Consider the following 26,979-nt stretch of genomic DNA (forward strand, 5'->3'; position numbering starts at 1 on the left):
TCCAGCGTGGGAGGCAGTTTATTGATGTTTATTTGCCCAGATGACTCTTCCTCACTGTTCTGGGGTTGAAAGAATTAGGGGAAGTGGAGACGTGTCAGATGGAAGCCAAAAGGCACACACTGAATGTACCATGATGGGCTAAAAAGAGGTCGGTCTGAGATGGACAAGCCCCCCATTTCAGAGGCTCAGAAAGACTGGGCCCAAGATCATGGGCCAAGTCCCTTCCATTTGCCAGAGAACCAGGCACAACCCTGGCCGGCTTTCCTGCTGGCTCTCACACCAGGCACCAGGCATCTTCGGACCTGGCTGTTGTGCCTGTGGGACCACCAACATCACAGTGGCCGTGGTGTCTTGACCTAAACAAACAGGGAAGGCCTGGCCTGGCTCCTTCTGTACTAGGAGAGACAAAGGTGACTGATGAGCAGATCTGCGGTGCACGAGTAATGGGAGGGGCAGTGCTTGTCAGCGTGAGATCATGACTCTAGAATGTAGTGTAAATCCACAAGGTGGGTAAGTAAAGGCTGGCCACAATGATTAAGCATGGAAGTGTCACTCTGAGCCAGCCCAACTTCTGAACAGGCGGACTTCTTAGACAGCCTCTGCTCGTAGGGGGTTTCGGTCCCCTTGGCTCTAAACTGTCACGGAAGCAGAAGGAAGTGGAAGTGCCCAGCTGGGGCCTGGGGACTGCCACGATTGTCCAGATCTCTGTGGTCAGAGAGCGGCCCAGCCACCTCAGCCCCGCCCCTGGGATGAAGGAGGGAACAGGACGTTGAGTCCCGGGAGGGCTGCCCCCTGGGCCCGCGCCCCGCCTGCCTGGCTCCGCAGGCCTCTTCTTCTACCGCTTCTTCTTGGCCTCCTTCTTGGGCCTCTTGCTGGCAGAAAGAGCAGCAGCCTTGGGCTTCCTCGTCACCTCCACACTTCTAGGCGCAGAGGGTTCTGCCTCCTGCATGGCAATAGAAAGGAGAGTCCCGTTTAGACGAGTCAAGCCTGACACCAGCAAAACGAGACCGCGTCTGAAGGGGGCTTCGCGAACTAAAGCACACTGCCACAGAAACACCAGGGACAGGAACCGTCAGCGCCGGGACCCCGGACCGCACGTCTGCAGGGCTGCCCCTGGGGGAGCAGGGCGGTCCTCAGTGAAGAACAGAGGAAGAGGCCCCAAGGGAGGAGGCAGCCTCTGGAGTCTCAGGAGGCCTGGGTGGCATTGAGGCTCCTCCGCGTACCAGCCAAGTGACCTTGTGAGCAACTCACTTCCCCTTCCTGAGTCTTTGGTTTACCCACCTCTGAGATGGAAACAGTGATGCACGCCCCGGAGGGCTGAGGTGAGGAGGCAAAACGCATGGAAAGCGCCCCGCCGCCGGCTGGCTGCTGGCCCTGTGCTGGTCCCGGGCAGATGGCAGGTGGGGAGCCGGCTGTGGGACAGACCCGCTGTGGCTTGCTCTCCTTCCGGCCCTGCTGTTCTCCTTCTCCCGTTCAACCCACAGACGGCCAGGGCCGGGAGGGGTGGAGAGTGCCGGCCGGCAGGTGGGCAACCCCCACACTGTGTTCTGTGGGGCCTGGCAGAGGTGCCCTGTGGGGGAGGGCAGAGGGCAGCCTTGGGGCGGAACTCCAGACTCTCCCTACAACTGGGGCAGCCCTGGTTTTTCTCTGTCGGGACTCGTTCCCTGTAAGATCTGGTTTACACAGAGGTCCTGCTGCTAAAAAAAGGTTCAAAACCGCAGATCCAGCCCTGGCCTTCGTTGCACAGATGAAGACAGAGGACTCCAGGCGAGGGACTCGGCTTGCCACAGCCACAGAAGCCTATGTCCAAGAATCTGGAGTGGATTCAGTCCTGTCAAGTGCTCCCTCCTCCCCTGGGTGATCAGTCACGCTGTGTCTCGGCCAGGCAGGATGTTAGCGAGGCAGGTCCAGCCCAGAGAACACTGACCACAGCCCCTGGGCCTCCTCCGGCCCGCAGGCAGACTTCAGTTGGCCTGCAGTGTTTATTTCTAAGCATTTGAGCCAACTGGTAGACTTCCCATTCAATCTGGACTCCTAGCTTTTCTTGAAAACTTTAAACACCTAGTAATGCTGGCCCCTCATCCCCCGGTGGAAAAAAATGGGCTGGGCAGCGGCTGCCCCTTCATTCAGCTGCCCACGCTCCCCACACCCCCCATGGCCCACTGTCCCCAGCACTACAGAAAGGAAATGTTTCTCAGTACCTGTGTCCTTTTATCAAAAACGGGAAAATAAAAAGCAGACTAAGAATACTAAGAAGGAGCACACTTCTGGAAGAGAAAAAATATTTCCCCGTGTTTAACCGGCCGACTCCCAGCTTCCAGCTTGCTTTGCTCTCTGTCCTTCCCTGGCCCTGCACCTTAAGCTATGTGCTCACAGAAGCCGCGTGACCGTGGCTGGGAGAGGCAGTCCACACCTATGTACTGGCCTACTCCAGAGATCTGTCGGCTCCCTCTCATCAGCCATCACTGCCTCCCCTCCACCCTGCCAGCCTCCAGCAGAGACACCAGATGTAAAGGCCCAGACCAGCCCCGGGTACCCGCGGGTGACCTTCCCAAGATAATGGGGGGGCTGGTCCCTCCCCTGGCCAGGTCTCCGATGGTGGCTCTGGACTTTCCCAGCCTATCTACTTGTGTGATACTGTTAATGTAACTTGGCCAAAAAAAAAAAAAAAAAAAGGAAGAAAGAAAGAAAAAGTTAGCCTGTTAGAAAGACAAACAAACAAAACAAAACCTCAGAGGAGCCAGTGTGTCAAGTGCTGGAGTTGCCGGCTGCAGAGCACAGCAGGAAGGCTACTGTTTAAGGCAAACCCCACAAGGCACGATGCCTTTGGAGACCTTGGGAGCTGGAAACCGTCCCCACTGCAGTACCTATGAGGCCAGAGGAAACCAGTCAGTCCCTGAGTGCCCCAGGCAAAGGCCTCCGATGAGACAATGGCTTATGCACAGGGAACTTGCCAAGCCCGCCAGGATCTCCACAGATGGAGCCCCCCTCCCCCGCCACTCAAAGCTCAAAGCTCGGTGCCTCCTCCACTTTCAGTAGGGCCCAGTTCAGAATCCACAGGGACGGTGACACCCGGCTGCCATCCCCAGTGCTTCCCTCAGACCCTCTCTTAGGCATCTTATCCTTTTCTCTCCTGAGCAGACCTCGCTCCCGATCCAGCTGTCTGTCAGATGACTGGACTGGCACCTTCCAGGCACCTCCAACCCCACTGTCCCAGACCAAGCACGGCCCCTTCTCCAGCAGGCAGAGGGTCCTCCTCCCCACCTGAGGCAGAGCAACTAGAGTCCCAGTAACCCCAGACCTCTCTGCTCCCAACTGTCCAATCAGTCACCAGGTACCGGTGATTCAACAACCCCTTCCACCTCCTGACTTGGTCACCCTCTCTAGCACCAAAGTCCCTCCTTTGGTCCCTCCACTGCTAACTGACCTCTCTGCTCAGTGCCACAGATCCCCCCACCTTAAACCTTCCAGGGGGCTCTCTATCCCCCACGGTCCCATGCCCCACACATGGGATGGCATCTAAGGAGGCCACATCTCCAGCTTCTTCTGGGCTCTTCTCTAGACCCCACACTGGGTCAGGTGTCGGGGCTTCTGCCAGTCACTCTTAACAAGAGGAGCGCCCTTCCTGGCCACCCAGCAAAGCCCTCCCTGTGGCCCAGCACAAGAATACACTCCTACTCACCATCCAGCCTTCCTTCCCCGCTCCTCCACCTCCAGCAGCGTCCATCCCTCCCTCCACCCCTCCCCCCTCCCACCCCCGGTACCGAGGAACTGTGCATTGCCACTGCTACCTTACCACAGTGACATATTCTCCTGTTTGTGTCCCCTACCAGCTGTGAGCTCCTTGGGACAGCTTCAGTTGTAAAAGAGAAGAGAAGAGAAGAGAAGAGAAGAGAAGAGAAGAGAAGAGAAGAGAAGAGAAGAGAAGAGAAGAGAAGGAAAGGAAAAGAGAGAGAAGAGAAGAGAAGAGAAGAGAAGAGAAGAGAAGGAAAGGAAAAGAGAGAGAAGAGAAGAGAAGAGAAGAGAAGAGAAGAGAAGAAAAAGAAAAGAAAAGAAAAGAAAAGAAAAGAAAAGAAAAGAAAAGAAAAGAAAAGAAAAAAGAGAAAAGAAAAAAAGAAATGGAAGATCAGGCAAGATCTCCCATAACCATGGGGACTTCACTCTTGTTTATCATCATGAAAACAGAACACACTTAAGGGTTCCTGGTTGGTTCAGTCAGTAGAGCATGTGACTCTTGATCTCGGGGTTGCTGAGTTCAAGCCCCACTTGGGGCATAGAGATAACTTCAGTAAATATTTACAAATATATGTACATAACGTTTAGTCCTGGGTCTCAGTTTTCCCATGGGCACAGAGGACATAAGCAGCTTTGAAACCCAACATACATTCCCAGAAGCATGGCCAGACATAGTCACCAGTAATAATAACAACAACAACAGCCACAACGGCTGCTGATACTACTGTTTACAGGAGGCCGGGCCCTGGGTTATGTGGTGTGTACATACCTTATTTTAGCCTCACAAAGTGCCATAACGAGTCCCATTGCACAGATGAAAGAAACACTCAGATCGTGTGACTTGCCCAAGGTGTCACTTGGTGAGCAGCAGTGCCAGCATGTGAAGTGCGGTCTTAATGGCTCTAGGATATCATCTGTCCCCGGTTTCCTCGGGACCTCAGGGCTGGAGACTGAGAACCAGAGTCAACTGTGAAATCTATTCTCTATTTAGTAGCGGCTGGAACCACAGGTTCCACAGGTGGCCGTGTGGAACGACAAGAATGGCTTGTTCCAGATTCTGTTGACGGGTCACTCGGACCCCTTGTTTGTGACTGAGGTTCCCACAGGAGTCAGGAGGGCAGGTTAGTGCTCCCCGCACCAGGCTCTGTTTCCCACAGCTGAAAGCAGCTCTCTGTGGGCGTATGTACATGTTACCGTCATCGAGTCATCTGGATGCATGATCTGTCTCCTCCTCACCCCAGACCTCCTCCTCTCCTCCCCATCAAAGATTCTGGCATCGTCACCCACCCAGTTACCCAAGCTAGTAACCTCCAAGCCGGTTCTGAGTTCTCGCCGCCCCCTCGTGCCCCCCGCATCCCATCGGCCCCAGGTCCTGCCCGCGCTACGTTCTGAGGACCTCTCGAATCCACCCGGCCCCCCTGGACACACACTGCTGCACCAGGTCACAGCCCACGGTCTGCCCCCTCACTGTGTCAGCCTCCCACACGCTCTCCTCACCACCTACCTCACTGCTTTCAGTCTATTCTAGAACAACAGTCCCAACCATGTCTGTTTTCCACTTTAATATGTTTCTGGTTCCCTCTTCGTAGGAGACAAATTCCAAGACCTTCCTTGTGGCCTCCAGGCCCACACCACTCCAGAGCCGGCCCTGTCCCCCGGCACACCCCCTCACAGAGCCCACTCCGTCACCCCAGGCTGCCGGCCCGCCAGTATCGCCCACTGCTTTGTTCCCTTTCCTGCTCTGCCTAGGTTCCCTGCACCCCCACCTATCTATCCACACCCAATGGATGCAGGTTCCGTGCCAGGCACCACGGGGTAACGAAGAGAGAACATGCTTAGTGATGCGCACCAAGCGTCCGCTCACTGAGCCTCCATCACCCCAATGAGCCAGCCACTGTGAGCTCATTTGACAAGGGAAACTGAGGCTGAGTCTCGGTGACGGGTCCAATGGGGGCACAGCCACCTTCCCCCCAAGCTATAGGGAAGAAAAGGCAGCTCTTATGCACATGATAAGACTCTGGGGTCCTAGCCACAAAGAGCTGTAGCTCCAAATTCTTAGCTAGTAAGGACGACTCTGCATGAATGACCAACTCGTAATTTCTCTTCAAACGCACGTTGCTGGTACAAGCGAGGCAGACTCCGAGTACTACAGCCCCACCTTTAAATCTGGGAACTCCGGGCCTCACCGGAGGCAAGTTTTAAGTCTCCTCAGCGAGCACGCCATGGCCAGCCATGGCCACCACCACCGGGAGGATCAGGAAACCTCCCCCGCCAGGTGGCTCCGGGCTCTGCGGAGGCACCCGTCCTCTGTGGACACAGGCCTCATCAATAATGAAGCAGTTCCACAGCTGCTTACGAGGCCAGAAAATTGCTGCTATTCATCAGATTCGAATAATCGAATCTGTGCCACAATGCATCAAATCCCTTCCAGCAGGGAAGGCACTCAGGATTTTACGATTTCCACTATACAGTTCAGTGTGGATTGAGTCCGATAAATCAGGACAGAACGTCATTCCATACGGGCTGAAACCACTCTCTCCTCTCAATTGGTCCCGGGAAGGAAAACCACTGTGCTGTGCTCAGGTCCTCACGCACCTTATCTCACTTGATCCCCAAGAACTCTGGGTTGGGTCTGCATGCCCTCCTTTTATAGCTCAGGACACAGGCTCAGGGACATGAAGGGCGTGCCCAGTGGCGATGCTCCTGTTGGTCCTGGTCTCTTGCCCCAGGCCTGGGTGGGGTGCCCCCCCCCCCAGAAGACCTTGCAGGGGTAGAACTAGCACTGGCCTTGAGGGGGAGAGAGGACTAGCCGAAACAAGGTGTGGGGGAGGCCTTCCATGGCGGCTCAACAAGGCGCACGAAGACAGTGTCCAGGATACGCCTGGCAGGCAAGAACTGTGATTACAGAGAACAGCCTTGGAGCTCATTCCAGACACAATTCAGCACGACTGCAGGCCCGTCCCACCGGCTGGGCTGTGGCCCTTTGTGTCCGGCTGTCTCTCCCATGAGACGGCACCCATCTCGAGACCATGTTTATACCGTCACCCTGCCCGCCACACAGCAATCTCTCCAGAAGGGCTCGTTAAGTAAAAAACACCCTGCTGCCCAATTCAACTGCAAACTGCTCCCAAGCTTAAAAAAAATACAGGGCAGAAGTGCAAAGTTAGTTCTACGAGCCTGTCTCCTAAGGTGTTGAGAGTAGGTATAATATACACTTGCCCAAGTTAATTATTTACTCTGGCAACCCCAGGCGGAATTTTCCAACAGGCTCCTGAACTTCCAGGCCACAGCCAGAGCTGGGAAGGCTCCCTCGTTTTTAGGGCTCCAAATCTGCAGAGCTTTCTGGCTGACAGTGAAGTCTACGTGGGCATCACACTGAAAGCCACCACTCTTGCTATCAATTCTGGTGAGTTCTCCACTGGATCACAATGCTGGGCATCAGTTGTCTCTGTCTGCCCAACACCCCCTTTTGCACTGGGGCTCTGCCATTTCTCTATCCCATACGGTTCTAGGGGGACTCTCAGTCACGGTGGCCACTCCTGTGGCCAGTTAAATGTGGCCTGGCCAGAAATGGTACCCACTGCCCCTTCCTATCGATGGGGCAAGGTGCAAGCACGTGGCCAAGCCAGAGCCAGGCAGAGGACTTCCATGAGACCTGGAAAGTGAGCACAGGCAGAGAGATGGCTTCTCTTGCTTATAAACCATAAGCAGTAAGGATGCAGACTGGGGCTGCTGCAGCCACCTTCCTGACTTGTCACGAGTGCCTAAGAATGAGGCCAACACTCACAGGAAAGCCAGGAGATGGAGACAGAGCCCTGAAGACCTTTCAAGCCTCTGAACCCAGATGTGCCTTGAAATTCCCAGTTCTGAGAACCAATACAATTTCTTTCTGGAAAAACTGCTGGAGCTGTTTCTGACTTTCAACACAGAGTCCCCATTACTGCAGGAAGAGACTGTGGCAATCCACACAAAGACAGCAGAGTGTGAGTTGAAGGTACCGGCTAGGGGCTGGCAGCCGGCTGGGGAGACATGAACCCAACACATGAAGAGATGGGAACAGTCAGCGTTCGAACTAGTAGGAGAGTCTGTGATTCACTGCCAGAGGAACCATTCCTATCTGCTAGGTGAGTCGCTGAACCAAAAGTCAACACCCACTTGCTTAGGGTTAACTGGATCAACATTCTGTGTAGAAACTGATCCGAAAGAGGCTGGGAGTAAGTTCCAGCAGGCTTTTGGGGAAGGGGGAGAGGAGCGTGCTGCCTTTATTTCCTCACTACCTGCTCCTTAAACTCCTGGAATTTGGCTCCCACCTCATCAAACTGAGAACAGCTATAGCCTGTCTTCCCAGAAAACGTGCCTGAGCATAAAGATATCTAGCACATTTTTGTTCACAATTTCAGGGACCCTGTGAACTTCTGAAGCCTATCCAGGGACCCACAGGGACCCAGGAACTCTGTTAAGAACTTTGCTCCACTGAAGCCGAACTCTGGAGGAGAGCAGCCTTTCCTCAGTCACTCAGGAGTTCTTGTTGTGCGGTCCCCATGGGGACTGAGTTGTACATGTACTCTCCTTGAACCACGGTGGTTTTCAGGGAGACCACAGTCCCCTCTGCCCGCCGCTCTGCCCTGTCTCTCCTGAGACAGCGACAGGAACGGAGACCCCAGCTTTGTCTGCACGGCACCCCTGTCCCTCCTGGGGCGGGACCCTCCCCTCCCGCCACACTGGCCATAGCTGTCCCAAGCTGGGTCAGCCACAGTTCCTTCCCTGGGGATTCTGGAACTGGGACCAAGCAGGAAGGCAGCCTCCAGATGCTGCAGCTGAAAGACATAAACTTTGGAAGCTGTTAGTGGCCATGTTTCATCTCACCACAGGGACAGTGAGCAGAGGAAGCAGGGCCCTGGTAAGACAAATGAAAGACAGGAGATGGACAGGGAGGGGATACAGAGGAGATGCAGATGGTGAGTGACAGAGTCCCTGGTTCTCGCCCCTTCCAGAGGCCCAGCTGCACCCCCGCTCTGGGATAGCACCCGCTGTCTTTTCAGTACATCTTTTCAGTATATCCACACTGCACAGAAACTACTTCAAGCAGGTTGGGAATGCCCCAGGTTCAGGCCTTTTCTGAATCTTAATTTCTGTTGAAAAGCTCAGCAACACACTCCCAGGGTTTCAAGTAATAATGCCATATTGATAAAATAATTCCCAGGCCTCTATCCCCAACTTCTCACTGGCTGTTTCTTTCCCACTTGGACGTCTTGCTATTATTTCAATCTTAACACATGTAGAACCGAACACTTCCTACCCTCCCAAAATTGGTTTGTGCTTCAGGGAAATCGTCTAAAGATTGGACCAGTGGCTGCATAATAGAATCACCAGAACACTTCAAGAAAATACTGATCCAGGCTACGGTGAACAACAGAATCAGAATCTCTATGGGGGCAGTCCAGGCCTTTGAAAACTCCCCAGGCAGGCGCAGACAGATGGAAAGTAGTGGACCAGCCCAAGGACTCCCTAGGCCCTTACTCACAGCAGACATCAATGAGGCTTTACCTGGAGCCTAGAAGCAGCCCAGAAGCCTTTCACTATGGCCACCACAAAATCAATCAGAATGGCATGAGAGATGAAATGTACCTTCCAGCCTGGACTAGAGAGAAACGGTGTAAGGATCTACGATCTTATACTTTAGAATCCAACCTACAAGAAAATGCTTGGATTAAGTGTGGCCCAGGCTTCAATCATTCTCACACAAATGTTTATTTTCTCAGGTCTTAGTTTAATGAGGTGTTGACGAGAACAGTTCTCATTTGGCTTAGGACTGGAAGGACTTCAGTTTTGATTTTGCAAATTGGTTCTTACTCCCACTATGAAAAGGAAGGGGGTGGGGTGGGAAGCATTCGTATGTGTTCCTTCTTTCTTCCCTGATTACCCCCAAAAGAGCTTTCAAAATAATCTGCTAAGTGTTGAAGTACTGAAGTCATAAACTAGTTGCAAAAAATCGGCTTACTGGAACAACAGGAAAGACATTCTTTCGCTTTTCAAAGGCTTTCCCATCATCTAGAGCCAAAAATATTATCTTCTGACCCAAAAAGCCACTAATAAACCTTGTTTCTATAGGCCAAGCGAGAGGGATGATTTTGCCCGAAGCAAACCGTCAAAAAGAGCGAGATTGTTCTCTGGGTCCTCCCACCCCCACTTCTGCCCTCTCCCACCTCCTGGCACCCTCCACTTCCCTCCTGCCCTCAGGCTGCCCGGGGTCCCCACCAGCTATTCTCACTCCACAGGTACCCTTCCTCCCTAAGAGCTCCCTGGCTCCAAGCAAAATCTTCTTTTCTCCATCCCCATCCAAATCCCACATCCCAGCTAGCTGCCAGGCTCAATCCCTGAACACAGGCTCAGCGCCCACCCTCCCTTCATGAGATGGCTTGTGCGCAGAGTGCCGTGTCCCCTTCTATCTATTTAGGAGCGTGGGGAGTCCGAGAAGGCTGCCTGATGGGGGCACCCTGAGGAAAGCCAGCAGCAGAGTCTCTGCATAACTGGGGGCCTGAGGCACCAATAAAAAGTTTAATGACCGGCACTGTTATTTGTTGCTACTGATCCACTGAAAAGCTTTAAAAAGCTAAAACAGTAAGCTTCAGTCATGAAGACAGTTCACTTATGCGAGCCTTACTGCTCTAAACTGCAAGATAAATTAAAATGAGATGTTATGTACTCTATTTATATTTTAAAAGACGAAGCTGTTGTCCCAAATTAACCTCTAAATAGCAGAGTGGGGAAGTAGGCATATTGCTGAGCCCTTTGTCAACTCCCCGTCTCAAAAGACCGCAACCCACTGCGCGGCTAAGGACAGCAGAGAGAGGAGGAAAAGGCACCCCTTTTCCCTTGTTTGCTGAACTGACCCAGGCCTCTGTGGCTAGCCTGGAAGGGCTAAGAACATGACAGGAGGTGAGCAGCAGCTCTCCAAAAGGCCACACACCTCTGACTCTACATCTCTGCCTACAAAATAAAAACATTCATCACCTCCCTCCCTTGGGACTCTCAGCATTGGCTTCATCAGTGGCCAATGACAGTAAAAATGTTTGTTATTTATAATCGCCAATAGCATGCCGAGGCTGGGAGGACAGAGCCCCAGAGCACAGGGATTACGCTTTTAGAGTGTGATACAATTGTGGGTGGAAACACTCCAATCGTGACCTCCTTCTCCAAATACCAGAATAAGAAACAGAGATGGACAGAACCATCCGGAGGCCACGGGCCCATGTCCATGTTCACCAAAGTTCTCAATGCCCTCACTGGCTATGCCTTCCCCCCGCCTGCCCTTTAAATGCTAAATCGTCGCAGCTGTAGCCTTGGACCTCTCCTCATCTCAGCCCATGTTCTCAGCGCGGAAACTGCGTTCTCGCCCGACTTCAAGTACATCTCGACTCTCACGTGTTGATGAACACTCAGCCCAGACCCTCCTCCTGCTAGAGACCTTCTGCATACTTGGCAGAGCCACCCGGTATCTTTTCTTTCTTTTTTTATTTTATTTTTTAAGTTTACATCCAAATTAGTTAGCATATAGTGCAACAATGATTTCAGGAGTAGGTTCCTTAATGCCCCTTACTCATTTAGCTCATCCCCCCTCCCACAACCCCTCCAGCAAGTTCTCCATATTTAAGAGTCTCTTATGTTTTGTCCCCCTCCTGTTGTTGTATTATTTTTGCTTCCCTTCCCTTATGTTCATCTGTTTTGTATCTTAAAGTCCTCATATGAATGAAGTCATATGATATTTCTTTCTCCAACTAATTTCGCTTAGCATCATAATACCCTCCAGTTCCATCCACGTAGTTGTAAATGGCAAGATTTCATTCTTTCTGATTGCCGAACAATACTCCATTGTATATGTACATATATACAACATCTTTATCCATTCATCCGTCGATGGACATTTGGGCTCTTTCCATCCTTTGGCTATTGTTGATAGTGCTGCTATAAACATGGGGGTGCATGTGTCTTTGAAACAGCACACCTGTATCCCTTGGATAAATACCTAGTAGTGCAATTGCTGGGTCGTAGAGTAGTTCTACTTTTAATTTTTTGAGGAACCTCCATACTGTTTTCCAGAGTGGCTGCACCAGTTTGCATTCCCACCAGCAATACAAAAGGGTTCCTGTTTCTCTGCATCCTCATCAACATCTGTTGTTGCCTGAGTTGTTAATGTGAGCCATTCTGACAGGTGTCAGGTGGTATCTCATTGTGGTTTTGATTTGTATTTCCCTGATGATGAGTGATGTTGACCATTTCTTCATGTGTCAGTTGGCCATCTGGATGTCTTCTTTGGAGAAGTGTCTATTCATGTCTTTGCCCATTTCTTCACTGGATTATTTGTTTTTTGGGTGTTGAGTTGGTAAGTTCGTTATAGACTTTGGATACTAACCCTTTATCTGAGATGTCGTTTGCAAATATCTTCTCCCATTCCATTGGTTGCCTTTTAGTTTTGCTGACTGTTTCCTTCGCTGTGCAGAAGCTTTTTATTTTGATGAGGTCCCAACAGTTCATTTTCACTTTTGTTTCCCTTGCCTCCGGAGACATGTCAAGTAAGAATTTGCTGCAGCCAAGGTCAAAGAGATTGTTGCTTGCTTTTTCCTCGAGGATTTTGATGGCTCCCTGTCTTACACTTAGGTCTTTCATCCATTTTGAGTTTATTTTTGTGTATGGTGTAAGAAAGTGGTCCAGGTTCATTCTTCTGCATGTTGCTGTCCAGTTTTCCCAGCACCACTTGCTGAAGAGACTGTCTTTATTCCATTGACTATCCTTTCCTGCTTTGTCAAAGATTAGTTGGCCATCTTTTCTTTTTTAATGTTTATTTTTGAAAGAGAGAGAGACAGAGGCAGAGAGAGAGGGGGACAGAAAATCCGAAGCGGGCTCTGCACTGATAGCAGCGAGCCTGATGTGGGGCTCGAACCCACAAACCGCGAGATTGTGACCCCATCCAAAGTCAGGAGCTCAACCAACTGAGCCACCTAGGTGCCCCTGAACCACCTGGATATCTTAAAGGCACATGTTTAAAATTTTATTTTTTTTTAATGTTTTTATTTATTTTTGAAGGATAGAGAGACCGAACGTGAGCAGGGGAGGAGCAGAGAGAGAGGGAGACATAGAATTTGAAGCAGGCTCCAGGCTCCGAGCTGTCAGCCCAGAGCCCGACGCGGGGCTCGAACTCACGAACTGGGAGATCATGACCTGAGCCGAAGTCAGATGCTTAGCCGACTGAGCCACCCAGGCGCCCCAAAGGCACCTGTTTAAAAGTGAACTCAGCACGCTCTTTCCCCAGCTACACCCCAAGTGGCTCCTTTGCCAGGGCTCCCCACTGCATCAGTAAATGGCTATGACTCTCCCAGCTACGTGAGCAGGATCTCTGGGACAGAGTCATCTCCAAGAAAAATTGATCTCCAGAATATCTTGTATGTTGTTTAGCGAAAAAAGAAACATGTGAAGCTGTATTTAATAGTATGCTATCTTTTACGTGTCAAAGGGGAGAATATTTATATATGTACATATGTACATACACATCACACACACACATATACACATTTGCTTATGTTTCCAAAAAGAAACAAAAGAATAAATCAAAATAACAAAAATGGGGGTGCCCGGGTGGATCAGTTGGTTAAGTGTCCAACTCTTAATATTGGCTCAGGTGATGATCTTGCAGTCAGATCAAGCCCTACATCAGGCTCCTCACTGAACACAGAGCCTGCTTGGGATTCTCACTCTCCCCCTCTCTCTCTGCCCCTCTCCAACTTGTGTGCACACATGCACACGTGCTCACTCTCTCAAAATAAATAAATATTTATTTATTAAAAATGCTTATTTATTTATGGGGGGGGGAGGAAGAGAGAGAATCCCAAGACCCCATGCTATTGGCATACAGCCCGATGTAAGGCTCGAACTCAAAAACGGTGAGATCGTGACCTGAGTCGAAATCAAGAGTCGGATGCTTGACTGACTGAGCCACCCAGGCACCCCAATAAATTTTTTTTAATTTAAAAAAATAATAAAAATGGTTACCTATGGAGGGAGGAAGGGGATAGGGTAGAGGATATTGATATTAAAGGAGACTTCTGTTTCTGAAGACAATTTTATCTTGTATCATTTTGATGTGGGAAAATGGTGTACATACACATTTTATATCTGTTAATTAAATCAAAAAGGAAAAACATATAAAAGTTCAAAACAAGCTGAAACAAATTAAGCTAAATTCAGATGAGGATGGGAGTATAACTATTATGAAAAAAAGAATTACTAAACACAGTACTCTGACCATACATCCCTACTGGGACATATTCTAAGGCCAAATAGAACCTCAGAAAAATCTTAAATTTCATTCTGAGTCTTACTGTTAGTAGTAAAAAACAATATAGTTTTAAGTTATAATAAATATATTATAAGTGTGCAGAACAGAATCAACATAAAAAAAAACAAACAAACCTGCTTTCTTTAGAAAAGCCTACTTGCAAGGTTGGCCCTTGGAGGGCACGAGTGAAATTGGATTTTGGGTGGTTCCTACAATTCCCAGAACTGGTACGAGTGACTCACTGTACCTAAACCAAACAATATGGTTTATGCTGAATACCTGCTTTCCTGCTGGAAGTCTAGAATTTTGTCCATAAGCAGAGCAGCTTATGTAACCTACACTCAATATTGTTAAGTCCTAGGCAATGAGTCTCTAATGAACTTCCCTGGTAGACAATATTTCACACAACTTGATGAAGCTCCCATTGAGACCATCTGAGCATTAAAAAAACTAAAGGGGTGGGGCGCCTGGGTGGCTCAGTCCGTTAAGCGGCCGACTTCAGCTCAGGTCACAATCTTGCGGTCCGTGAGTTAGAGCCCCACGTCGGGCTCTGTGCTGACAGCTCAGAGCCTGGAGCCTGTTTCAGATTCTGTGTCTCCCTCTCTCTCTGACCCTCCCCCATTCATGCTCTGTCTCCCTCTGTCTCAAAAATAAATAAACGTTAAAAAAAAATTAAAAGAAAAAAAAAACAAAAACTAAAGGGGCACCTGAGTGGCTCAGTCAGTTAAGTGTCCGACTTTGGCTCAGGTCATGATCTCACAGTTCGTGGGTTCGAGCCCCGCATCGGGCCCTGTGATGACAGCTCAGCGCCTAGAGCCTGGAGCCTGCTTTGGATTCCGTGTCTCCCTCTCTCTCTGACCCTCCCCCACTCATGCTCCGTCTCTTTCTCTCTCAAAAATAAACATTAAAAATTTTTGTAATTAAAAAAACTAAAAACATGTCAAATGTATAAAAATATATATTCAAAATGATATAAAAATCAAAGTTTCATTGGTCAAGATTGGAGGCTGCTGGAGTCCAAACTTACTGCTCTGAAAATTATAAAGGGAAAGAAGCAATAATTTATCCAGCCTTTACTATGAATAGCATTTCAGAATAACCATACAGGCAATGAAGAAACGGTCTTCTTCACTGAAGAATTCCAGCTAGTAAAAGCAGAAGGAAATAATGGAACTTAGCAATGATCACCGAGGGATGCTAAAACGACTTAGGTGAAAGACTGGTGGGGATTTTTTAATAGAGGGATCAGCTAACACCACCTGAATCCACTGATCAATCCTAGAATCTCTAAATGTGTGACAACCAGACACATGTCCATTGATGACATACAACAGGAAGTTCACAGCACCAGCTATGAGGTGTTCTTAGCAAATAACCTGATCTGAGCTGACTCAAGCCTCTAGACTGAATTTCCAATTAATAGGAAGTATGGGGAACAGAGAAACATGTTAAATGACACCACACAGAGGCAATCAGCTAAATCCTGGATATGGATATCATAGATGACAATGACCTGCTTTCTCCAACAGATCAATGTCATGAGAAAACAGAGGGTAGTAGAAGGAGTGTGAATGGCTACAGGATAAAGAGATCTATAGGAAAATGTCAAAACCACAAAAAGCCAATCTGATCATGTCAGTCTCCTACTTAAAACCCTCTGGGCCCTGCCCACTCTTCTGGCTGCACCTCTCATCATGACCCCTCTGTGCTCTGGCCACAGTTACCTTCATTCAGTTACTTGAACTAGAGTCCTTGCAAATGCAATTCCCTCTCCCTGGGGGAGGGGCAACAGGCGGGCCCCTGCCCCAGTAAAATCAGGTCCTTCCCCTTGATACACACCGGCACAAGTGCCCTGGACTTATGGCAACATGCACGCTTGTTCCATATCTGCCCTTCTCTCAAGGATTAGAAGCTCCATGAAGACAGATACTACATCTCGAAGCAGGATGACATGTAGTAGGCACTAAATAAAAACGTGCTTAACACATGTGAACAAATAAAATACTGGTCACGTGGTTCGAGGCCACTGGGTGGGAATGTGACATCGTCCCAACTGATCTTCTCTGCTGTGCTGTTTTTAGTACCTAGAACCCTGTCTGAGGAGTGGAGGCTCACAGGGAAGAACTCACCACCTCGTGGGACTTGGGAACAGGTACGATGATGGCCAGCACACAGATGAGCTGGAAGATGGCTCCCAAGAAGAGTCCGTACCGTAGCAGGTTCTCCAGGAAAGTAGGCTCGGGCACCTCGGGGGGTGAGAAGTCCAGGTCGGAGGCCATGACCTCAGCCGCCTGCTGCCTTCGGTCGGTCTCCTCTGACTCACCACCCTCCAGAGCCAACTTCTAAACACAAAGGTTAAGTGTCATGTTTCTACAACTGACTTTTAAATAGTTCCACTTGCACAAACACACACAAACTTGCAAGAATACATAAAGCAATTATAGTGAAATGCTAACAATTCTTGAATCTAAGTAGAATACATATGGATAGTCGTTGGACAATTCTTTCAACTTTTTTGTGGGTCTGAAATTTTTCCAAGTTAGAGAAAATAAATAAGTAAATGCAAACACTTCAACACAAATCTCTAATCAACATACGTTTGAAGGCCAGCTATGTTTCAGGTTTTGTTCATTCATTCACTTATTCATCCAATTATCCATTCAACAAACACTTACTGAACACCAAGTACTGAACAGAGGGCAAAAGAGACAAATCCCTGTTCTCTTGGGGCCTACATCTCAGGGCACAGGCAGGCAATGCATCCAGACATGCTACGTCAGCTAGTGACAACTGGTTTGAACAAAACTTGAGGGTACTATTTTAATTTGTACAGGGTGACAGACAGGAAGGGCTCTGAAAGAGACAGGAATCGAGTGGCAGAGACACGAAGTGTAAGCAAACCACTGGAACGCATGAGAGAAGCATATCCAGGCAGAGAGAAAGGCAAGTGTCGAGGCCCTGGGGTAGGGAAATGAGTCCAAAATGTCAGAGAAGAATGCTCGGGAAGGAAGAAAGATCAGAGAGGAGTGTAGGCTGACCCACTAGGACCCTGACACTTCCGAGCTGACTGAAGCCACTGAAGGGTTCTGAGCAGACAAATGACATGATCTGACTCACATTTTTATATATATACATATTTTTTAAATTTAAATTTTAGTTAACATACAGTGTAATATTGGTTACAGGTGTAGAATTCAGTGATTCATCACTTACATACAACACCCAGTGCTCATCACAAGTGCCCTCCTTAGTACCCACCGCCCATCTAGCCCATCTCCCACCCACCTCCCTCCATCAACCCTCCTCAGTTTGTTCTCTACAGTTAAGAGTCTCTTGTAGTTTGTTTTACTCTCTCCTTCCCCCCATCTTCCCATATGTTCATCTGTTTGGTTTCTTAAATTCCACATGAGTGAAATCATATGGTATCTTTCTCTGATTGAAAAAGTATGCTATCTTATTTTGCTTAACATTATACATTCTAGCTCCATCCACGTCATAAATGGCAAGATTTCATTCTTTTGGATGGCTGAGTAATATTCCATTATGTATATACACTACATCTTCTTTATCCGCTCATCAGTCGAAGGACACTTGGGCTCTCTCCATAGTTTGGCTATTGTTGATAATGCTACTATAAACATTGAGTTGTGCATACTCCTTCAAATCTGTATTTTTGTATCCTGTGGGTAAATACCTAATACTGCAATTGCTAGGCGGTAGGGCACTTTTATTTTTAGTTTTTTGAGGAACCTCCCCACTCTCCCCTAGAGTGACTTACATTTTATTTTTTATTTTTTTTAACTTTTTAAAAAACGCTTATTTATTGAGAGAGTGGGAGAGGAGCAGAGAGAGAGAGAGAGAGAGAGAGAGAGAGAGAGAGAATCCCAAGCAGGCTCCAGAGCGCAAAGCCAGACATGGGGCTCAAACTCACGAACCGTGAGATCATGACCTGAGCCACAAGAGTCAGATGCTTAATCAACTGAGCCACCCAGGCACCCCGAGTGTCTTACATTTTAAGTGGTGGGATGAGGGGGTACAGAGTAGACACAGGAGGCCAGTGAGAAGGCTACTGCCAGTAACCCAAATAAGAGATGCTGGGGACATGAATGACAGGGGGCATGGTGGTGGCCAGTGGTGACAGGTCCAGCCCCAGCCAGCTTCTGCTTTCAGCAGGGACCCCACTCCTAATACCCTGGTCAAGCCGAAAGAACTGCCTGTAGTTCTCCAAGAGCCCGGGCTCTTTCAAAATCCTGGGCCTCTTGGGGCGCCTGGGTGGCTCAGTCAGTTAAGCGTCCGACTTCAGCTCAGGTCATGATCTCACAGTCTGTGAGTTCGAGCCCCGCGTAAGGCTCTGTGCCGATAGCTCAGAGCCTGGAGCCTGCTTTGGATTCTGTGTCTCCCTCCCTCTCTGCCCTCCCCTGCTCATGCTCTGTCTCTCTGTCTCAAAAATAAAAATAAAAACAAAATCCTGGGCCTCTGCCCAGGCTGCACACTCTGCCAAGAATGCCCTTTTCTGTGCTGACTGCATGGTGAAGCCCCCACTGTACCTCCAAGGCTGAGCTCAAGGGTCACCTCTCCAGCATGCCCTCCTTATTGCCATCCTCTTACCCTGGTATGACTGAACTGTTTCCCCTCGACCACGGCACCTAACAGCGTCTTCCTCCTGCCCACCCCAATGAGAAAGGGGCAAACTTACTTTGGAACCAGGCCCACCTGACTCCAAAGCCCTCTGCATTTTCAGAGATCTGTGCCACAATGCTATTTTCTGCTAAAATTGAGCTGTCCAATATGGTGGTCATGAGCCACATGTGGTTACTGAGAGCTGAAACAGAGCCGATCCAAACTGAGAGGGCTGTTAAATATATACTCAATTTAGGAGCTAGCAGGAACATAAAAATGTAAAATACCTCATTAACGAGATTTTTATATTGATTACATGTTGAAATGATATACTGGATTAAGTTGTATTATTTTCACCTGACCTTGAAAAAGAACAAAATTGGAGGATTTACTTTCTGAGTTTAAAACTTACTAGACAGCCACAGTAAGCAAAACAGGCACTGGGATAAGGATACAGACTAACGGAATAGGCAGCTGAGAAATACATCCTCACGTGTAGTCAACTGATTTTCAAACAAGGGCGCCAACACCACTCAATGGGGAAGAACAGTCTTTTCCACACATGGTGCTGGGAAAACTGCATAGCAACATGCAAAATAATGAGGCCAGAATCTTATACCATATACAAAAACGAACTAAAAAATGAGCCAAAGATATGGGGCACCTGGGTGGCTCAGTGAGTTAAGCGTCTGATTCTTGATTTCGGCTCATGTCATGGTCTCACAGTTTGTGGGATTGAGCCCCTCATCAGGCTTTGTGCTGACAGCATGGAGCCTGCTTGGGATTCTCTCCAACCCCCCCCCCCGCCCCTCCTCTGCTCACGCTCTCTTCCTCTCTCAAAATAAATAAATGCACTTAAAAAAAAAAAAAAATCAAAGATCTAAACTTGAGAGCCAAAACTATGAAACTCAAACAAGAAAACGTTGGGGAAAATCTTCATGAAACTGGACTTGGCAACGATTTCTTTGATGTGACACCCAAAGCACAGGCAACAAAATAAAAAATAAACTGGACTTCATCAGAATTTAAAAATTGGTGCATCAAAGAACACTATCAAAATACAAACTAGAGTGAAATTATACTAGAGTGAAAATAGAAACTAGAAAACAGTTTGGTTGCTTCTCAAAAAGTTAAACCTAGAACTACCACATGAAGGGGTGCCTAGGTGGCTCAACCAGTTAAGCATCCAACTCTTGATTTCTGCTCAAGTCATGACCTCACAGTTCATGGGCTCAAGCCCCATGTCAGGCTCTGTGCTGACACTCGGAGCCTGCTCGGGATTCTCTCTCTCCTTCTCTCTCTGCCCCTCCCCTGCTCACGTGGGCTCGCTCCTGCACACTCGCTCGCGCTCTCCCCCAAAATAAATAAACTTAAAAAAAAAAGAAAAAGAATTACCATATGATCCAGCAACTGCACTCCCCGGTATATGCCCAAAATAACTGAAAGCAGGAGCCCAAACTGATACTTGTACACCAGCGTTCACAGCTGCATTCACAACAGCCAGAAGATGGAAACAACCAAGAGCCTATCAACAGATGAATGGATAAACAAAACGAGGTACATACATACAAAGGAACACTATTCAACTATTAAAAGGAGTGAAATTCCGATACACGCTATAACGTGGATGAAGCTTGAAAACATGAAGCATGATACTAAGTGAAACAAGCCAGACACAAAAGGACAAATGTTGTATGATTCTACTCTTAAAAGGTACCTAGAATAGGCAAATTCTAGAGACAGACACAAATTCTAGAGGCAAAGCCTAGAGACAGAAACTAGACTATAGGTTAGCAGGAGCTGGGGGGAGGAGGAATGGAGAGTTATTGTTTAATGGATAGAGTTTCGGTTTGGGATGATGAAAAAGTTCTGGAAATAGATCGTGATGATGGTTAGACACCACTGTGAATGCTACTGAACTATATAGTTAAAAATGGTTAAAATGAGGGGCGTTGGGTGGCTCAGTTGGTTAAGTGTCCGACTTCCGCTAAGGTCATGATCTCACAGTTCACAAGTTCGAGCCCCGCGTCGGGCTCTGTGCTGACAGCTCAGAGCCTGGGGCCTGCTTTGGATTCTGTGTCTCCCTCCCTCTCTGCCCCTCTCCTGCTCATGCTGTCTCCTCTCTCTTTCTCTCTCTCTCTCTCTCTCTCTCTCACACACACACACACAAACAAGCATTAAAAAAAACCTGTTTAATAAAAAATAATTTAAAATGGTTAAAATGAAAGAAAAAAGGTTAAAATGGTAAATTTTATGTTATATATATATTTTACCACAATAAAATTTTTTTTTTACCTTTTTCTTTTTACTTTTTTAAGTAGGCTTCACACCCAGCAGGGAGCCTGGCATGGGGCTTGAACTCATGACCCTGAGATGAAAACCTGAATGGAAATCAAGAGTCAAGACTTGGACACTTTAGGGGACTAAGCCACCCAGGTGCCCCTGTTTTTACTGTTTGAATGTAGCTACTAGAAAATGTAAAATGACCCAAAGTGGCCTGCACTGTGTTCCTGTGGCATAGCTCCGGGCTAAAGAAAACGTTCTGCTCCGGGCTGAAGAAAAGGTTCTAAGACCTTCCTCCACTTTGGCTCTGCCGCATCACTGCTTTGCACGACTGTCCCAATGCCAGGGAGTGACTAAAGGATGACAAAACCACCTTCTCAGTAAACAGAGTGGGACCTATGCAAATTCACACTGTCCTGCACACACAGGAAGGTCACGTGCCTGAGCCAACAGGGTGGCCACTCTCCCATCACTTCTCTCTTTGGGAGCTGCCTTCAAAGCCCAAGGCCCCTCTTTAAAAAAAAAAAAAAAAAAATCCTCAGAGCTGGCAGATCTTCCTCCTCCCAGGAAGGATTTGACTTCTGGAAAGAACCCAACCTCATCTGGATCCAAGTGTGGTGAATCAGGTGGGGCCTCGAGCTCAGGAATACCATTTTTGGTCAAATACAAGGTATGCCGCTCAGACACCAGGCAGCTTGTTTGGGGTGGCTCATGAACTGGCCCCGAAGTGAATTCCAGGGTGGCCACGAGAACAGCTTCTCTGGAGGAAACACGCAGCTCTGCCAGGGCACCACCACGTGAACACCAAGGTGTAAGAAAAAGCTCACATTCCTTCACAGTGGCAGCTCATAAAGTATACATTTTTAAAAATGCCCTTGGTCCCAAAGCTGTAACAAGCCTATTGAACTTATCGATACTTAGATGAACTATGCTTAACAGCAACACTGTTAATGAATATTTGGAATATCATAAAAAGATGGGGCCTGGGGGTGGAGGCAAAAAGCCAGACTCTATCAGCAATTAGCTACACTTTGGGCCCATCTCTTGACCTCCTGGGGACTCGATGTTCTCAGGAGCCAAATGACAATCATCTCTATTCTGAGCTATAATGCATTTAGGATTCTTTTTTTTTTAATGGCAGTAAGACAACCTATAACAAGAGCCATAGAAGTGATTATATCCTTTGACTGAATAACTCACTTCCTAGAATTTACAGCAAGGAAACAATTCAAACCAAGAAAAAAGGCTTCAGGTACAAAAAAGTTCATGGCAATGCTATTCATTATGCTGCAAAACAGGAAGCAACCAAAATGTCCAACAGTAAAGCAGTTAACCCGATTAGGGCGCATCCCGGCACAGTCCCCCTTCACTACAATGGCAAATATAAACAACACGTATCAGGCCAGCATAAAGTCTTGGAGAATAACATGAGCTGAAAAAAGAAAACAATTATATAAACCCTGCGGCCGTGACCACGTATAAAGTGATTTCACCGGCCAGAGATCAGAAGAGACTAGGAAAATGTAAATCGCTGCTGTTCAAGTGAGGACTCCTATACTGGACAGCACAGGTGTCGCGGGAGGGTGGCTGTAAAAGGGTCCTGGGAAACATCAAACACTCTACACATATAGTGTATGCTTTACAACACTTCCCTAGCTTTCTCTGCACCCCTGTGCTTGACTTCCCGGCCTTCCTGCCAGTACTCTGGGTCTTCCTTTCCTGAGTACAGAAGTCACAGGAGTCCTACTCATCCTTCACATCTCAAGAGGGAGGCGGCTGCCCTCAGGCTGCCTGGTGCCCAGTGGTTCCCCGGGCCACTGTTGCGGTAGCAGCAACAGCAAGGAGCGAATCACTTGCCGGATACGCACGACACTTCCCAGTCAATATCTCATTCACTTCCCAACCAGTGGGGAGGTGGGTATTACTGCTGATGAGGATGAGGAAACTGAGGCTTGAAGAGGTTACATGGCCTGCCCAGGGATTACTTGGTGGATGAGTGGTAAAGTCAGGGTTCAAACTGGCTGGCTCCTCCTGGGCCTGAGCTTTCCCCACCAGGTCGACGGCTTTCCAGCTGCAGGCTGTGACCCATTAGGTGAGCTATGGAAACCACTTAGGGGCTGTATCCAGCACTTTTTCCCTTTCCCTTCATTAGCTAGCACTTTAATTAAATAAATAACAACAGAAAATACCGTATTAGTAAGGATCAATATTGTATCCTGAAGCTTTATTTCAGTTGTAGCCATTTACATCCAAGTATGTGTGCTCTAGGCCAAAATTCAAAACCTATTGCTTGTTACCTGAGAAGTCAGGAGTCTGGAGTCTTAACGTTTTTCACTTGCTCACTATAAGGCCCTGGTCCGGACCTGACTTAAATATTTGGTAAATGACGATGCCTATGCCTGTCTCCCACCATGAAAGCAAGAGCAGATGCCTCAACCAAATGCCTCATTTAACAATGAGAAGTAGGAGTTGAGAAGCCTGGGGCCTGCTTAGGCTTTCCCAGTGAGTCAGGGCAGAGCTGACTATCCTCCGGTGACTCTAGCCAGAGTCACTTTAAGAGCAGAGGTTTTCACACGTTGTGGAAATCTCTTACCCCTACCAGAATTTAATAAAAACTACTTACTCATCTATTACCAAACATGGCAAATAATTTCATCAGCTACTAGAACCCTTGAGGCTCATCCCTGAATGCCAGACTCTAGTGGTCTCAGATAGCCGTTCATTGGATACATATTTATTCAGCGCCTATTATGTGTCGATATTATTCTGACTCCTGCCAGGGAGTTTTCATCCAAATGAAATGACTTCATCCAATCACACACACACACACACACACACACACACACACACACACACATACACACACACCTAATACAATGTCAAAGGTATTAGGAGAAAATATAGAGGGAGTGCTATTTTATATGAGGCGGTGAGGGAAGGACCTCTCTGAGAAGGTGACATTTCAGCAGAGGCAAAAAAAAAAAAAAAAAAAAAAAAAGCACAGGAATGAGTCATTTAAATGTCTGCTGGACTACCCCAGGTTGGAGGAACAGGTTGGAGGATAAGGTCCTGAGTCAGGAATGAACTTGATGATCCAGGAGAACAGTAGAGCGAGCAAGCTGTGTAGGGCTAGCAGGCCATTATAAGACCTTTGGCTTCTCCCCTTAATAAAAGGGGAGCCTCTCGAAGCTACTTAGCAAAGAAGATGATAAGGTCTGACTTATTTTAAAATGGTCCCTCTGGCTGCTGTGTTGAGAACAACAGACTGCAGAGGGGTAAGAGTGGAAAAGAAACACGGAGACCACTTAGGAGGCTGCTGTAACAGTCAAAAAAAAGACCTGCTTGCACCCGGTTGTCGAAGTGGAGATGGTAAATTCTGGGGTTATGGACATATTTTGAAGAGAGAGCTACTGGCTTTGCTGAGGTGAAATCTGAAAGAAGTTAAAAATAATCCCTGAAGGTGAAGCTATTCTGTATGATACTGTAATGGTGAATACACGACATTAAGGATTTGTCAACATGCGTAGAACTGTACAGCACAATGAGTAAACTTTAATGGATGCAAATGTTTAAAAAAAATCACTTAGGAGGTCAAGGTATCCCAGTAGGGAACACAAAATGTGACATTCTGAACTGAAATGTTTTACAAATGTATGGAGCACCTGGGTGGCTCAGTCAGTTAAGCATCTGACTTCGGCTCAGGTCATGATCTCGCGGTTTGGGAGTTTGAGCCCCGCGTCGGGCTCTGTGCTGACAGCTTGGAGCCTGGAGCCTGCTTTGGATTCTGTGTCTCCCTCTCTCTCTGCCCCTCCCCTGCTCGCATTCTGTCTCTCTCTCAAAATATATATATATATATATTTTTTTATATATATATCTTTTTTTAATATTTATATATATATATATATATAAATATTAAAAAAAAAAGAAATGTTTGACAAATGTATTAAACAACTTCACTGAAAGGGCAGGGGGAATCAGGTGTTGACCTCAGTAACTTTGGAAATGAGTGGAGTCCGTGGGACTAAAGATAAAAGGAATTGCACTTGTACAACTCTAGTTGGTAACATTATTTCCCAAAGGGGATAGAGGTTAACAATTCTGAAACCATTACATGTGTATACTGAAACTGAATTGGGTAAATGGATGGTAGATGGTGGGAGCTAAGATTAGTCACAGATAAGCCAGAGGAGGAGGCTAGAATGATCCACGTGGAATGGATGAGATTTGCAGATATCAGTATGAACCCATATTTAGCTTAATATAGATACAGGTGACTCCACAGAGAAATATTTATAGATATGCGTGTATATATACAGGTTAGTACACACACATCTGTCTCTTGCACCGAAGGCCTGGAAACATGGGCGTAATGATCACACCTAGCGGCGAGGTCTTGGCATTTAATACTTTCTCCAATAAAAGGAACCACGCTCCTTGGGGAAATGGTTAATTCTGGGACTGAGGCACGAAATGTACAAGATGAACCTGGAACAGAAGGTGTTCACAAAACAAAACAAAAAACACACGTGCCGGGGTACCTCAAAGGGATAAAGGAGTGCCCAACCGCCGAAGCTGGGACAATCTGAGCAATAAAATAGAGCAGCACTGGATTATAATCCAAAGTATGAAAATAAATAGGAGACCACACTGATATAAACTGAATAAGTTAATAAATAAATAGGGCAGAGTTGACAAATTTCCTGTGGAGAATTCCAAATAATTTACGTAGATTTATCTGACTTTAAGCGTGAAGCATGATTCCACACTCAAGTACGGGTTTCATGTAATGACTTTCTTCCAAGAGTACAATATGGAAGAGGGAAGGAAGGGGAGTAATTTTACTGGAAAAACCTGACTGCCTCAAGCTAGTGATCCAGGTTAACACCAACAGTGATCGTTTATATTGATAGTATGTACCCTTGATATGATGTCATGAGAATGGCACTTTACCTCTGTGGTTTTCCTCCCCAAACCCCATAACTTCAATTTAGTCCTGAGAAAAACATCAGACAAACCTCAGCTGAGGATCACTGTACAAAATATCCGACCAGTAATACTCAAAACTGTCAAGCTGTCAAGGAAGTCTGGGAAACTATCACAGCCAAGAGGAGACAGCAGACGTGACTACTAAACATAATAGAGTATCCTGGATAGGATCCAGAAAAAGGACATTAGGCGGAAACTGAGCAACTGTGAATAAAGCATGGACTTTAGTTAACACTAACTTAGCAATATTGGTTCATTATGACACATGCACTACCCTAATGTAAGATCTTAAGAACAGGGGCAATTCTCAGGGCGCCTGCCTGGCTCAGTCGGAAGAGCAGGGGCTCTTGATCTCGCGGTGGTGAGTTCCAGCCCCAGGTTGGGTGTAGAGATTCTTTAAAATAAATAAATAAATTTTTAAAAGAATTCACCCAACAAACACGCACTGTGCACCTACTAAGCGCTCTGCACTCGCCATCTCATTTAATTCTCAGATCAAGCTATGCGCCCATTTTACAGAGAAGGAAACTGAGGACCAGAGGGGCAACACACAGCAATATGGGGCCCACTCAGCGGTCGAATTCTGGCCGGACTGATTCCGGCGCCCGAGCGCCTCCCATGCTCCACGGATGGAAGGAAAGGCCAGGTCCCGGCAGCGAGCGCTGGGGTCGGGCCCGGGCCCGGAACAACGCTCGCGGCGGCAGAGGCGAGGCCGTCCATCTCCCAGGGACTCAAACTCCCCTCTGCAAGCAACTTCCTGAGGGGCGCCCCGGGAAGTTATTCTCGCCGCGCGCCGAGCGTGCCCGGGACCGGCGGAGCAGCGCCGCCGCCGGGAGCAGCAGGGCCGCGGGCGCCGGAGTCCAACCCCCTCAACGTTCCCGCCACCCCGGCGACTCCGCCCCGCCCCGAAGCCCGAGCCCGGCCGCCGCGCCGCCGCACTTACCTCCCGCGCCGCCGGGCCGCTCCCCCGGAAGTGGTTCCCCGCGGCGGATCCCGGAAGTGACGCGTGGAGCAACCGGCGG

The 26,979-nt window shown here is 48.0% G+C and overlaps 1 protein-coding gene across 3 annotated transcripts; it reads right to left on the reverse strand.

Moving 5' to 3' along the window:
• MANBAL (mannosidase beta like) lies at positions 1-26,939 on the reverse strand. Of its 3 annotated transcripts, XM_042980437.1 has the most exons (4): positions 26,901-26,939; positions 16,198-16,410; positions 1,282-1,570; positions 1-943 (listed from the first exon to the last, which is right to left on the reverse strand). In XM_042980437.1, exons 2-4 carry the CDS (start codon positions 16,345-16,347, stop codon positions 921-923), a joined length of 462 nt encoding a protein of 153 aa, XP_042836371.1. In that variant the 5' UTR covers positions 16,348-16,410; positions 26,901-26,939; the 3' UTR covers positions 1-920. The 3 variants fall into 3 exon arrangements, with proteins under 3 accessions (XP_042836371.1, XP_042836372.1, XP_042836373.1); XM_042980438.1 differs by lacking the exon at positions 1,282-1,570; XM_042980439.1 differs by lacking the exons at positions 1-943; positions 1,282-1,570 and adding an exon at positions 15,127-15,213.
• Positions 26,940-26,979: the final 40 nt, after the last annotated feature.

Source organism: Panthera tigris, chromosome A3, assembly GCF_018350195.1.
Source record: "Panthera tigris isolate Pti1 chromosome A3, P.tigris_Pti1_mat1.1, whole genome shotgun sequence".
In the NCBI taxonomy this organism is placed as follows: domain Eukaryota; kingdom Metazoa; phylum Chordata; class Mammalia; order Carnivora; family Felidae; genus Panthera; species Panthera tigris.

Coding starts and splice junctions, on each gene's coding strand:
- MANBAL (XM_042980437.1), bottom strand. CDS start 16,347: ATGGCCTCCGACCTGGACTTCTCACCCCCCGAGGTGCCCGAGCCTACT. Junction 1,571..16,197: donor TTCCCAAGTCCCACGAGGTG/GTGAGTTCTTCC, acceptor CCTCCCCCACAG/GGCACCTCTGCCAGGCCCCA. Junction 944..1,281: donor TCACTGTTTCCATCTCAGAG/GTGGGTAAACCA, acceptor ATTGCCATGCAG/GAGGCAGAACCCTCTGCGCC.